Source organism: Hyposmocoma kahamanoa, unplaced genomic scaffold (genome assembly GCF_003589595.1).
Source record: "Hyposmocoma kahamanoa isolate Upper Pololo Valley unplaced genomic scaffold, ASM358959v1 138514, whole genome shotgun sequence".
NCBI classification, from domain to species: Eukaryota; Metazoa; Arthropoda; class Insecta; order Lepidoptera; family Cosmopterigidae; genus Hyposmocoma; species Hyposmocoma kahamanoa.
The window spans coordinates 1-15,452 of NW_020653493.1; the positions used below are offsets into that span (position 1 = coordinate 1).

At 35.1% G+C, this 15,452-nt stretch overlaps 1 protein-coding gene across 1 annotated transcript; it reads left to right on the forward strand.

The window, feature by feature from the left end:
- Positions 1–1,169: 1,169 nt before the first annotated feature.
- LOC113240480 (mitochondrial glutamate carrier 1-like) lies at positions 1,170–11,166 on the forward strand. Its single transcript, XM_026477807.1, has 7 exons — positions 1,170–1,240; positions 4,393–4,527; positions 6,422–6,571; positions 7,509–7,642; positions 9,159–9,354; positions 9,427–9,567; positions 10,159–11,166. The coding sequence occupies exons 1-7, from the start codon at positions 1,191–1,193 to the stop codon at positions 10,295–10,297; spliced, it is 945 nt and encodes a 314-aa protein (XP_026333592.1). The 5' UTR covers positions 1,170–1,190; the 3' UTR covers positions 10,298–11,166.
- The last annotated feature ends 4,286 nt before the right edge of the window (positions 11,167–15,452 follow it).

A 15,452-nucleotide genomic window follows, 5' to 3' on the forward strand; every position in this document is an offset into this window, starting at 1 on the left:
ACACACACACACACACACACACACACACACACACACACACACACACATGCGCACAAAAAAATACAGTCGAAATGAGAACTTCTTTTTTTAAGTCGGTTAACAAGATAAAGTGTTGGTTTGATAGTAAGATACGTCTTTCTTACTTATTACTTAATTACTTAATCACTCTTCATTACTTAATCAAATCCTCAATAAAAATTCTTCAAATCTTATGATTTTCGATGATTTTTAGTAAAATAATAAAGAAAGTTAACATGAAAAATATAGAAGGTACGTTTTCAAAAGTATTAATTTTAATGATTAAACGGTATTGCTATGTTGTTACATAATTACAGCTACTACACATATCTATAATGTTAACAATTTAATAATCTACTTATTCCATACGAAGTTATTTCAAAAATACGTTGAGAAATAAACATGGAAATAATAATTACAAAAACGATATAAACAGTAAAAGATGCAGGTAAACTGTACGTTTTTGATCCTTATTTTTATCGATCTAAACTACTGGATCTACAATCCTATTTAAATATTAACCTAGCAACATTTCGTTACGATATAAATTTTTGGGTACGCAACACTTTTTGTTAGTGTCAAACAAACAAATCCTCAGCTAATCGATACATGTCTGCTTTGAATTTGATAAAATATTTTTGAAATAAAATCGTGCACTATTACTTCAATACGTGAATGTTTCAAATAATGTTAGTTTTTGGTCCCAATACGATTTAATTGACATATTTGGAGTGCCGGTACGTATTGTCATCGTTAAAGTTACGTAAAAAATTAATTACATTCTTCCTGTGCAAAAGTAAGTTTTTAAAAGTTAAGTTTACACCAAATTTGTTTACACTTTTGTCATGCAACTGGGCACTGGGCTATGTTCTGATAATGACCTATTATTTCAAAAGAAATCTAACAGCGATGTTTATGAACAGTGACGATAACAGCTGTGCACCACAGAACCTACTTGAAATTTGTACAAAATTAAATTCACGTACGGTAATTAATTTTAGATCATATAAAATAATTATAATGGAAATAATTATTTGTGGGGAACATGTGTGTCAATTAAAATAAGATTTCGTTGTTGATATTTAATTTGTTTAGCATAAATCTCTACCATAAAATTGATGTTTGAATTTCTTTTACTTTTTATTCAACAGATCAGGAAACTTTAAAAAAAAATGGCCAAAGCAGTACAGGAAAACCAGTCTCCTCCACCTCAAACCTTTAAGTGAGTATAACATTCTATTATGTACTCAAGATTTATTGCATCCTTTTTTAAATCATCATCTACAAGAATATTATTTAGTTTTAAACCTTTTGAGGGCCAATTTAAGACAGAATTGCAATGTTGTGCTATTATTACTTGAAATTCATGCTTAAATTTTCATGAAAAATAAAGACAAATGAGTTGTACATTTTATCTAAAAATGTATTAATATTGCAGAAATAAGCATTTAATAACAATGATGATAAGGAATAATAAGACATGATAAAGAATATACCATTTTACGAATGACATGTTGCAGTACAGTAAGGTCCTTGCAAAAATGAGATAATTATATTATTAGAGCAGATACGCCATTTCTTTCATCTGAAAATTATTCTATCAAAATACATCTGCACACTGGTGCAACTCATGTTACCTATAAATACAAACTCTTGTTTATAAACTCATGTTTTTATCAGCCTAATAATTGTAGTAGTATTTCAAACATCATGCACCTGGTATGACTGACGGTAGGTATTTATTAATTAATGAGAATTTGTTGGCACTATGTAACTAATTTTCAAAAAGGTTCTGTTTCTGGTTTGACAGTTTTGGTTTCTATTTAATGGAGCAGTATGTATTCTAGAACAGAATACATACTCTGAAAACTTTGCAATTATGGTATTTATCTAATCTCGCAATTGTACACATTTCTTTGTCACCAATTTGTGGAATTTTAGTTAAAATACTGGTTATAATAATTTAATGGTACCCTTTTTGTCTTCAAATAAAGAGAAACAATTTTAACTTTTCGGTGCCCTGACTACAAAAGCAAAGTTTTTGCAGAGAAATAAAGTTTTTCATGTTTTTATGTTAGAAACAATTTGAAAATGATATTGATATAATCCAGAAAATATTTTTTTTCCATTACTATTCTCCTGTATGTAGAATTATTTTCTTCTTTTACTATTCGTTACAAAATAGAGTTAATTGTATGTTTGTCTTAAATGGTTATCATTAAAAAGTGACATAAAAAAGAATGGATACTGTAGTTCATCAGATTAATGGCCAAAATTCAGCACAGCATTACATTAGATAAAGCTCAACCAAATACATAAATATGTCTTTTGGTTTTTAGTGGTATACTTATTTCTGGAAGACATATTATGTACTTTTATTTTCAGTGAATTTACTTATTGTTACCACACATTTTTTATGTGAACATCGTATTTAATATGTATAATGAAATAGAGGTTATATCAATTCACACAGACATCTGAATAACATTCACACTACAGTCTTTAAATGTGTATATATGCGGTGACATCAATTTAGTTCAATTGATGTATTCCATGTCTTTATTATAGATGATATGTAGCCAAACATTACGTGATGTATAATAATATGGTAATGGTGATAATCTGCACTAAAAATACCACCTTGTGTTTTTAATATAACGGGCCAAAGCGAGGTGCATACTAACTGTCAAAATGATCTTTTGCAATTTGAACCTTATGACGTCGTTCATATATATTTTTCAAATAATGGCACTTTATGTACAGTCAATGTATTGTATCTATCTATAATATATTGTATCCATGTGTACCATAAAATGTAGTAATAAGCGACTATGTACCTAAATAGAAATATACTAAGAGATTTTTGTCTAATTTATTCAGTAGCATAACCTTGTATATTATTTAAACTATAATTTATGTAAATGAGAGAGTTCTTTTATTAGTTGTAGTGCAAACATCGCATTGCAGTTTTAACTTAGTTGTCTATGTAAGAAGATAGTTTTCAAAATAATTTCTGTCAGGCATATGTGTTTGAAAATAAATTTGATGTTTTGTGCACAAACAATGCAATTAAGATCAATAAGAATGTTTTCCTGTTGGCTTAATATGTCAATAAAGAAAACATCGTGGCTTTTTAAGATACACATGGATGGGTTCTTTTCCGGGGCAATAGATTAGAAATAACCGAAGATAAGGTCCAAGAAATCATAATATCCTAATCCTTATCGGAGATCGTTGCCATAAATTATTTGACTGTTTATGAAATTGACACAATCCATCTACGTGATTGTATAATAAAGGTACTTATTCAAATGGATTATTCTAGTTATAATATTCTCAAACTGAAGTGTTATTCTAAGATATGACTTTATTTATTTTTTGAACTACTCTGCTGTCACTTAAGGAACAGTTTTCTGTCATGAAGAATATGATACCTTAACTGTTTGCAGTTTGCACAGTGCGTTTTTGCCGGTGGAATCATATATATATAAATATATGTAAATGTAGTAGATATGCTTTAGTAGCAGTAGAGCTCCTTGTGAAAGAGTTTGTCCAGGAAAGTATCTTATCTATTTCTGCCGCCAATCAGTAATGCTGTCCGGTTTTAAGGGGTAAGGGTGTTGGTGAACTTGCAGACACATGAGACTTGTCAACTTATGTTTCAAGGTCAGTCAGTGCCCCCTCTGATTTTTGCGATTCAAGGCTCTGAGTGGTGCTGCTATGGACAGGCGTAGGCATGTCGGTTACCACCGGGTGCACCACTTGTTCGTCCTGTCACTTGTAGGGCTAGCACGACTTGCGCGAGAGCGACATAAAGCGCGACATAATGCGAGAATAGCAGTATTTTACACTTTATGCCGCTCTAAACCTATGTAATATCTAAGCATAAATGAGAAAGTTCATCGTCAAGCCGCCAATAGGAATTAAAATTATTGTATAGTCAGAAGAAAAGGTAAACAAGAGGAAAGGAAAGGGAACATGCTGTGACAAAAATAAATATAATAACAGGTACAACACAGTATAAAACACTCTCTTACTACGCATTAACAAACCTGACATTTACTCCAAAAGGGCCTGTACACATATATTATGCTTTAAAACAGTTAGATTACCTGAGGTTAACGTGATGGATCTATCCGCACGTCCTCACTCTTCGAGAATTTGTTGAAAAGTGAGAATGACGATGCAAAAAGAATGATTCAAAATTTGGAAAGTAAATGGCCAGGAACCAGAGAAAAGGGTGATAAAAAGGTAGGATGACGATGAACAAGGTCGCATCGTCACACACTAAATTAACCCATTCGATCTGCTATACGTAAGTATTTAGTTAGATTATCATTTATCAGTCATTCAAATAGTTCGTTTCCTTAACAGCTTACTGCCGAAGATCATCAACGGCGGCATAGCAGGCATAGTAGGGGTCTCAGTGGTCTTCCCGTTGGACCTGGTCAAAACTCGTCTGCAAAACCAAACCATCGGCCCCAATGGCGAGAAGCAATACAAAAGCATGTAAGTATCTAAATTTATTTGAAGGGATCGTAGGTAAAATTCGATTTGTTTACCAGAATATTACACCTCAAATAACTTATAGCTTAACAAATAGCTCGGTAATGAGTACCCGGCTTACGCTGAAATGATCCGGTCAGTCTACGTTTCGTAACAAATTCTATCAGCTATCAGCGCAATAGTGGTGAAACCCACATTAAATTTTTGTTCTAAGTACAATATTACTTTCATGTCAATTTAACACGAATGAAACGCAACAAACAAATGAACTTATTAATTAACAAATTAATATTCAGATAGATACACTCCGTTACCACATGCAGAGTTAGAAATATTCACACATTTATGTTAAGGTAGTAGGTACATAGAACTCATTAATAGGAGTTATATTATGAGCGGCGTTCGTATTGCGATAGAGGAGATAAGCTTTGACTTCTCATTCTTAGCCGCTGATATAATTTTTATGTACAGTACAGAAGGCGTACCGAATGTTACAAATATTAGGTATATTGTGGCAACGTCGAAAACATATTACTTTGCAATGTAATAATGTATTCAAAAAAAGATTCATAAAATTCTGAACCGTTTTTTTATAGTGTTTTCATGGGGAACGCTAGCGTACAATGAAATGTCTTCCATTGCGTACATTTTAATATTGAAAAGAAGACTTTATGGGTCTATTTTTGGTTAAAAATACGGATTTTGAAGGAGAGATATATTAAGAACGAAGAAAAATGTTCGGCCTTTGTTAATAAATTGAAATTATGCCTAATTAATAAATATTACTACAATTTAAGAGTAATATTTTAATGTTAAAACAAAAAATAAGATTATAATAGAATAATAAATAAATCTTTAATTATATTATAAAGTTATACTGTGTTTTTTTTTAATTTTTAATTGAATTACATAATTAAATTCAAACTTTCACAGCCCTTTCATTATATTTGATAATGCAATTTTAGTGACTAACAATTTAAACCGCGGCCTACCTCTGCTCTTACTGTTATCTCTAGTACAGTGGTCATATGTGTAACAATATTTTAATTTTAAGACATGTACCATATGAATACAATAAATATATTGAGTATTGAGAACATTAGCTAGAAATTAGAAATGTTATATATATTTGTCGTTTATCTAACGACTTCCACGCTTCATTTTTATCAGACGCATGCGCTAGCTTGAAATTAAAGACGAAGAACTTGTTGCCATAACAACTTATAATTTAAATATACAAATTACCTATAGAATCAGGATGAGCGGGACTTGCGTCATTTGCGACATAGCAAATTTATCTACTGCTTCCATATAACGTTCGTTCACTATTCGAATGTATCTGGTTTTTGGAGGCGTCTGAGAAACACGTGGTACACGAGCAGGGTGGGTTCATTTGGATAATGAGGTACGGTAGGTAGTACTGTAATAAATATAACTTAAAAAAAAACTGATCAAAACTTTGTGTAATTATGTCTATTTGCCAAATTTTATTAATATCTATATAATATAATGTGGGTGAAATTAACCGGATTCATCCCCTAATTTGTCACCATTAGAGGTGGAATATATTCTTCAAACTTGAATGGTACCACTACTGACGTACACATTTTCTGCCAAAAAAAGAATCGTGGAAATCGGTTCAGAAATGTTAGAGAAATCACGTTACATACACAAAAAAAATATAACCGAAATGAGAATCTCCTTCTTTTTTTGAAGTCGCTTGAAAAGCAACTCTCCTTCTTGATTACAGTTGCGCTTCTTTAAAAATCGGGTGTTATGACTTGATTTAAAGATTCTTTCACAGTAACAGTAACTTTAACTTTTAGACCCTGAAATATCATTACAATGACAAAACACAACTTCGGTCTTAGTTATAGGCATTGTATTATCTGCACAGGTTGGATTGTTTCCGGAAAACAATGGCGGCGGAAGGATACTTCGGCATGTATCGCGGATCGGCTGTTAACATCTTGCTCATCACGCCGGAGAAGGCTATTAAGTTGGCTGCCAATGACATGTTCCGCTACTACCTCACGCACCCTGATGGGTGAGTGATTCTTTATTATACCTACCCGTAAATTGTTATACAATTCTACGTGCCACACACAGCTCAGTAAGAGCGATGACACACGATGCGTTGCGTCGGCGTTGCGACGCCGTAAAGGTGACGCTCCATTGTATTACATATAAAATTGAGGACTCAACGACACATAGTGCGTTGAAACGGCGCACGGTGACAGCGACATCGGACAAGAGGCCAGGATCCGAAGCGGATAGGGGCGATGCAATGCGAAATTCGGTTACGTTACGTTGCGACAACCCATTGTCGCACTCGGTGCGTTGAAACAATAGCGTTGCGTCAACGCAATGTGGCATCGCTCTAAGGTGAAATCTTTTTACAATTCTGAACCAAAATTAGCACATCGAAACTTTTATGAATTGGTGTTCAGCGAAACAATTATGTTCAATAGATTAGGTGTATCAAGTTGAAACTTAGTAGAAATAGAAATTAGCTTTATACACACGAGGTTTTAGCAATCACTCTGTTGTTTTGAACAAAAGGTTGGCGATATTCTAAAAAAACTTATAGGTAGGCTTCTCCATGTATACCACGGAATGTTGTCTTCATTATTCAACTTTCTTCCAACATCAATGGATCATAAAAGCACAGTTTATGAAAAAAAAACCAATCGAATGCCATAGCGTGATATTTCCCATTACTGACGGTCACCTTCGTTACGTAACGATCGAACGATAGACATATCGGAGATTTTTTCATCGTAAATAACATAGTGGTTGATCTGAAACGAGTTTGCAAAAATGCATAATCTCGAATGATAACGATGATAGTTTTTGATAACGTGAGAGTACAACGTGATACCCTCTTTCACACAAGAGGGGAGATACCTTGCTTAAAGAAAAACTTACTAACTAAAATACTTTGCAATTTGAGATCTTATGAAGGCACCGAATGGTACCACCAGGTCCCTTCCAGCGGTTCGGCAGATGATAGCCGGCGGGTCAGCAGGGGCGTGCCAAATCGTCATCACCACGCCGATGGAGCTCCTAAAGATCCAGATGCAGGACGCCGGAAGGGTCGCTGCGCAAGCTAAAGCTGGTACACTTCACATAAACATCTTAACATTTTGGTTTCTACTTCCTTCTTTTCTTTGGTTTGGTACTGGCTTAATTCACAAACACAGAAGTGTAGTGAGGTAGACTCGGAAGGAGTTACTCCTTTAGGAATTATCACACTTATCGACGCGGAATAAGAGCGTAAAAGACAATGTATGTTTTGCTTCATGTCGTCCGAGCCGAAACAAATCGCACGTCATTTTCGCTCTTATTGCATGAATTTAAAACATTGTTCTGACCGTCTTTAAGTTTGATAATTCACTTTATCGACACGTTTTATAGGCGCGTCAGCCTTCGCAGTTAAACTGCAAAGATACGCTGCCCCCTGTCGTCTCTTCATGCATAGGAACAAAAAAATCTTCGCAAGATAGTGAATTCGTATCAGTTTTTAGAATCTGTTGCAGATTCAAAAGATAAATTGTGTACTCAACTCAAGCTCCAATAATCTTTATTTCATAGATAAGAATTACACTTGAAATCGTCACATCGATTAAATTCCCCTCAGAAGAATTAACACGAAACTCTAAGGATTGCTCCTTGTAAATAAATATTTGCATACATTTATCATTTACAATATTTATTTCAAATGTGATAGATCAAGACAACCTGCAAGAGCTAAAATAATCAATGCCATGGACTTTTGTCCTCCAAATGCACAGAAGCTATATAATAAATTTTAAACTATGGTTTTAAATTTCGTAAATGGCAAATTTAGAATGTCAACCGGAATCTTATTAGATCGCAAATTGCTTCTAGCGATTGTCTCTTGAATGAATTTCTGACTTTGTGAAAACGACTATCTAACAGCAAGAACGGCAAGTTTAATTTTATTCCTCGCGTTAGGCTGCTAACAGATTGAGTCCATGTTTGCAGTTAATGCGTGCAGTCGTAATCAACTTCATGCAGTCGTAGTCTCGACTGCATTCATTAGAGCCGTTACACACAGCGACACTTAACAGCGATGCAGTCGCTAATCGTCTACCTTTACACAAGCACATGATTTTAAAAAGCGCGCGACTGCATCGATACAAAACGCGCGATTGCATCGCTACACTTGGGATTTATAGGCGAAATATATAAATCGCAAGTATAGTTCGCGTGTTTCCCGAACGTGCTTTTGTACCGCTGCTAAAATCGCCGTGTGGAACCACTCTTAACAGCATGCATTCGATCTCGGCTGCACGAACCGACTTCAAAGTTGATTACGACTTCACGCATTAACTGCAAACATGTAGTCAATCTGGTAGTAGCCTTAATGTTACATTTATAACTATTTTTCATAAAAAAAATACTATTCTTCTCTGTAATACTATTCTACTATTCTTCTTAACATAAATAAAATTTTCATAAATGTACTGTGATATCAGTGTGATGTAATTTCTTTAAACTTTCTCAAAGACACTTTGGCGTATTAGTTTTATCTGGTGCTTATACCAACGTCGTGGCCTAAAATTACTTGCATTTCTTTGGTGTGCAAAGTTCTGGTTTTGCCATACTAGAGGGCAGAGAAATCAAGCGCGTGACGGCTATGCAGCTGACACGCAAGCTTCTCGCCGAGCGCGGCATCCTCGGGTTGTACAAAGGCATCGGCGCCACAGCCGCTCGCGACATCTCCTTTTCTGTTATCTACTTCCCAACATTCGCTACCGTCAACGAGCTCGGCCCAAGGGACAAAAATGGCGGGATACCATTCTGGTAAGACTGTTCACCTTGTATTCTGTTATGCCGTTTGTAAAGGATGAAGCCAATGAATGCCCTTATTGTCAGGTGGTCATTCCTGTCTGGTTGCTTGAGCGGCTCAATGGCCGCTCTAGCGGTGAACCCCATGGACGTGGTCAAGACGCGTCTGCAAACCATCACCAAGGGCAAGGGCGAGAGGCAATACTCTGGCATAGTGGACTGTATTGTGTGAGTATTAATTATTATATTATATTTAACTGCCTCCGAGGTCGAACGGTTACCGTGGAGAAATATTTGTATGGCCTACATTTATTTCTCTAGTGAATTTGTGGTTGTCTACGTGTGTGTCCATGGCACCTGCGACACAGGATTTCCCTACTGCGGGGCTATGTTGAGTTAGTGCGTTATTATTATTGTCTACTCTCGTTCTTCGTCGAAACAATTACTGTCAAATAAGTAATACTCGACCAAATCAAAAAACAATGTCAAGTATGAAGCTTCATTCGCATTATACACCTTTTAACTTTTGTCGAGTATAACCTACTTATGTGGCAATAATTGTTTCGGACGCATGTCGGTACAGGAGTCTCGTGAGAGTACAGGGCCTGGCCCAGTCCATTTGGAAACATCACACGTTTCCAATGAATGTAAACCTTCTTCGACATGTAGGTTTCATCACGATGTTTTCCTGTCAAGTTATTGTTACTACATATTCCCAACGCAACACCCCCATAGGAGAAGCAACTGTTTTCCCAATGGGCTACCATCGCATCTATATACAGTGCTTAATATGTCTTTTGTTTTGTGTTGTTATTCCAGGTCCACTTTGAAGCACGAAGGGCCAACGGCTTTCTTCAAAGGCGGCGCCTGCCGTATGATAGTGATTGCACCACTGTTCGGTATCGCCCAGGCAGTCTACTACCTCGGCATCGCCGAATACATGCTCGGACAAAAGTAGACCCTCATACTAGCTAAACTGGATTCAAGTTAAGTTGAACTACGTATTGTTTTCATTAATCGATATTTCAGAAAAACCAACTACATGCGAAACAAGTATTAATTTCGTTTTAACCGAACGGATGCCGTGCAAATATATTTATATCTTCCTATCGCAATTTAAAGGTAGATCCTTATTTTACATAAGTATAAGGTAAACAGTAGTAAAGCAGATTTAGTCCTAATTGTTTTTAAATAATCATACACTTAATCGAATCCCTGCGATTTGAAGCCATAAAACTGCCAAGAGCAAGTATTCCTGGATTTTAGAATATAGGTAATTTCTGCCAGTGTCCTTTTAGGGTGCGTTAGGGTGCTTAGATCTGTACGCACCCTTAGGTTTCTAAATGACTTCCTGATTGACATATTATGTGCTATAGGAGTTATTACTTTTGTTATTACAAGGAGCCGGTACTCCGGTCACGAAGTCCAGTATTAGTGACTTATAACCTACTTTTATAACCTACCTATTGCGTCCCACACTATCTATAGAGGTAGAGTAACTACGTAGGACAGAAATATCTATACAATTTCTACTTTCTACATTGACTTTCGTATGAGAGCAATATCTAATGCAAAGATTTGCAACTTTGCCTTTGAATGACCATCACAGTCACTTGTAAGTTGCCTAAAAGTATGAAGGCATAACTTTTTATTAGTGAAACTGAATGTAGTTTTCACACAAAGCGCTGCATTTGATTGGTGATTAAATGCATTTAATTGGAACAGAAATCTTTATCTAGAATTTTTCCTACATTTCATTGGTAATTTCAATAAACAAACGAGATGAAAACAATGCATATATGAAATTATTAGTTAATATATTAGTGACTTGTGGCTATACTTTTGTTATGTAAGGATTTTTTTATACAAAGCGTTGTTGCTGCACAACTGCGGAATGCGAATGTTTGTATTGAATGAAATCATTGACACTGTTTATGAATATATTATATATAAAGGCTTTAAATATTTACAGTTGTAAGTATTTTTTATTAATTTATTATAATTTCAATTGATATAATATATACATATATATAATTATGCCTATAAAAAATAAATAATTTGATATAGATATATCAAATTATAATAATATAATATACGTGTATAATAAATAAATAATAATTTCATATACACGTTCCATTTTAATTGTTAGGAAAAACTATATCAATGGTTTAAATGTCAATTGACACGCAAGTAAGGGAGGGACATTTGACCGGTTTTCAGAAAAAGCAAAAAACATTTTTTATAAAAAAAAAATATTTGCAATTTGTTCAATTTTCTACTCACTGATATGGACTTTTTGTTTCCTGATAACATATCAGTAGGTAGAAAATTCAACAAGTTACAATTATTATTTTATAAAAAATAGTTTCTTGTTTTTTCTGAAAACCGGCCAAATGTCCTTTACGTCCTTAGACATTCAATCCATAGAAATGGTCGTTCTTTAAGTTTGATCATTTATACAAAAATAATCCGAATCGCTTTATTTATATAAGTTTTTAATATTATTGTATTGTTTCGTAATATTACTTTAACTCGATTATTCTTTATAAGCATTATGCGGGATACATTTAATCGTTCGTGAGCGAAAATATATATTTTTATTTAAAATTAACGTACTATTTGACCATCACGCTAGCTAAATCTGGCCTCGGAATTAAAAATTATCAAAGACTTTATAAACGGCCTTTATCGGCTGCTTAGCTTAATTTACAGAGCCGATAAGTTTTATTTATATGTGCCGATTGATAAAGGTAACTTATGGAGGAATTTGAGGTTAATTCTTGCCCTAATTTATTGTCTATCTAGTAGTATTCGTTGGCTCTGCGTGTGTGTTCTACCGTTTGTATAACTGTGTGTGCTCAGAGGAACTTTTCGAACTGTTGCTTCGTTAACATCTTCGCCCTTCCCGCAATAATAATTGTTGGTGACCAGCCTTGCATTGCATTGGAGCCTCCTTCGTTTTTGTACTTCTTTTTTTTTACAATGTCCATTTTGATTTATAAATTATTTTTCGACTATTTTTGTTTAGTAAAATTTTATGAGTTTTGAATATTAATCAATATTTCAAATTAAACGTATTTTAATCAGCATATAAGATGTTTCCGTCATAGTGCACATACTTATACAGTCCACTCGCCAATAATAATTATAAATAATAACCCTGTATCGCAGGTGCCATGGACACACTAGACAATCACAAATTACGCCCAAACTCACGAGAGAAACAAACGCAGGCCATACAAATATTTCTCCCGACACAGGAATCGAACCCGAGACCTCCGCGTGATAGACCAGCATCCACCGAGGCACTAGACCTTATTTATCTCCAGGTCCTTAACGCCTGGAATATTTAAACCAATCTGGCATCATGTTCGTACCTTCCACGAACCTGCAAGATAGGCAATGGTCTCCGTCCTGAGGAGTTTACTTCGACACGTAGTTGGATACACGTTGCTGGACCGATCGAAGTTGTCTAATGTAGCCAATCTTCGTAGCGAACGTGCACATTGAGAGCACCTGAGTGCACCGCCAACGAAGTTGTAGTTAATGACGGCGCGTGAGTGGGCCTTTATATCTTCGCGTTAAGCATCGAGTTCACATTTACAATCCTCCGCCATTCGGAGCGCAGTACTGCCAAATCTTCCCATTGAGACCGCTCAATATTGTATCTTCTCGTATGTCTTTCACATGCTTCTAACTATCTACATACATGAGGACTTACCCGCCACGTCTCCGCTTCGTCTTTTTAGGTCGACTTGGCGGCCGCTAATAGCGAAACAAACGAAAAACGCCAAATGAGCAAAGAGGAACTTAAGCTGTTCTATACATATCGCACATGACAACTAATATAGTATTATCTCAAAATTGCTTTGAATTATATTAATAGTACCTATTTAATTTCAAAGCGACGGTGTTGTCCTGTCACTTGGAAATTAAATCGTTTACGTATGACATACAAATATAGCGACATTTTGGAGATAAATGATTAATATAACGCAATTTTTGGGATAATACTACTCTGCAGGCCAACTTTATTGCTCTGTTTGTGATCGGGCATTTAAGACAACATTCATTGTGGCGACTCATATTAGGGCACACGCTAGGAAATATTCTCAAAGGGTCGCTGTTATCGAAATCTATAAGGAGGACTATATTCTATTAAGGCGTTCTTCAAAAAGCGAGTGAACAGCGTTGTCAAAATAATAATAACGCGAAATGACCACCACCTATAGAGTAGCTCCTTTGCCTACATTACCTAAAAAAACAAAAAAAACTCTTAAGCAACCATAAGTTACCTATATCTGCGGTAATAACTCCATTTAATGCTAAAGCGTTCCTGTTTGCATTCTACAGACTGTAGTACTACAAGTAGGACTGTACTCTATACAGTCTGTATAGAGTCAATGTCATAACTTTGTTTTTTATCATAATTAAGTTCAAAAGTCTAAAAGGATTTAGTATAATGTTAAGTATATTTTGTTTACTCATGTAGTAAGACGACAATCGATAGCGGAACAATGTGATACTTTTGACGGCGACATAGCGCTCGTATCTATTTGCTTAGTAATCATTAAAGATAACGTCATATTTCAAAGATTACCAAGATTGTAGCTTGCAAAGTTATTGTTCGGTACCGGGTTTTGATGTGTTAACTTTCTAAAATCCACTTTTACTCATTATATATATGTATATATAATGAGTAAAAATTATTATGTATTAATAACTTTATATATATTTATATAAAGTTATTAATACATAACCATTATACTTGAACGCAAATCATGTACAAGTAACTTATTCACAGTTTCTACATCGACATAAAACTTGGCAGAATGTTGATTTCCTACCGAAGCGTCGCAGTTTTTCTTTCTTTTTTGACAACTGCACATTTTCGCTGGCTAAATATTAAGGCTGATTTCACCGCTGTGCGTACGGTCCTTGCGGACTGTCCACGTGCTGGCCATCCGCATGCGTAGAATTCGCAGTGCTCTGAATAGAGTATTTAATTTAGTTCAGATTGTCACGGAAGAGCCTATAATTAATGCATGAATGAATGGGTGGCTTGTGCGGATTTCACCCGGAGCGTATTCCTTATGGCGCAATCTGCGTCACTGTAAAACGATGTTCTAACGCCACACGTGTTATTCTGCTCCGGTACTCCGCGCGGACGGTCCGCAAATAAATCCACGCCGCTCTGAAACCAGCCTGTCATATAATATATTTTCTATAGTCTTCACATGATAATCTTGAGCTCGATGCGACCCGAAATATTTTGAAATTGTGAATTTAGACCCGTTACAATTTTATGTAAAATTATATGTATGTATGTATTCCATTTTCAAATTTCATGCATATCGGTTGAGTAATTGTCATTCCGTTCGTAGATTGTGCAATTTGTGTGAATGCCAAGAAAGCTTTGCTCGCGGAGATTCTAAAATAAGTATAAAAACAAATTTCCATTGATTAAACATTACGTTTGGTGTTCCATAGAGTGTGCATCTCGTGCACATTTGAAGCCGAACTGTCTTAGAACAGTAGTGTCCAAAAAAGTGGATAACGGGCACTGGGTAGATCGCGAGCTATATTTTAGGCGTCCGTGAACATAAAGTCGGACAAAAAATAATTAAGTAGCAAACAGCAAAGTACAGGCTAATTCATACTCCGTTGCTACCGTGATACATTCAGTAAGTCAAGCGCCCCCTTGTTTTGACTCGAGGCATTTTGTTAATGCCAGCTTTAAATCAGATTAAAAAACCTACTTCTGGAAACGAGGCTACAGGTTAATACAGGTCGTAAATCGAGTTTTGTTCAAATCTAATGATATTATTATAAGACTTCAAGTAATTAAGAACAAGACGTACAGAAATATGTTGACAAAAGAGCATGTGTTTAGCATGTACCGCATTACAAACAAGATTTTAAGAAGCAGTCTGAAACTGTGAATATCGAAATATCATAATTAAATGCCCATACTTTGTGTCCGCATTTTGTTTCACCCATTTTAATTATATTTATTAATCATCGAGTATATAAACAGAAATAGAGACGAAATGTCATTTTATTTGTTTGAAAACTATTGTGGGACGGGTGTCGTCAATTATTTCACTTTAAAT

Bases quoted from the DNA above. Each gene is read 5' to 3' on its own strand.
- LOC113240480 (XM_026477807.1), top strand. From the start codon at position 1,191: ATGGCCAAAGCAGTACAGGAAAACCAGTCTCCTCCACCTCAAACCTTT. The intron at 7,643-9,158 runs GTACACTTCACA...TTGCCATACTAG, and splicing joins CGCTGCGCAAGCTAAAGCTG to AGGGCAGAGAAATCAAGCGC. The intron at 9,355-9,426 runs GTAAGACTGTTC...CCTTATTGTCAG, and splicing joins AATGGCGGGATACCATTCTG to GTGGTCATTCCTGTCTGGTT.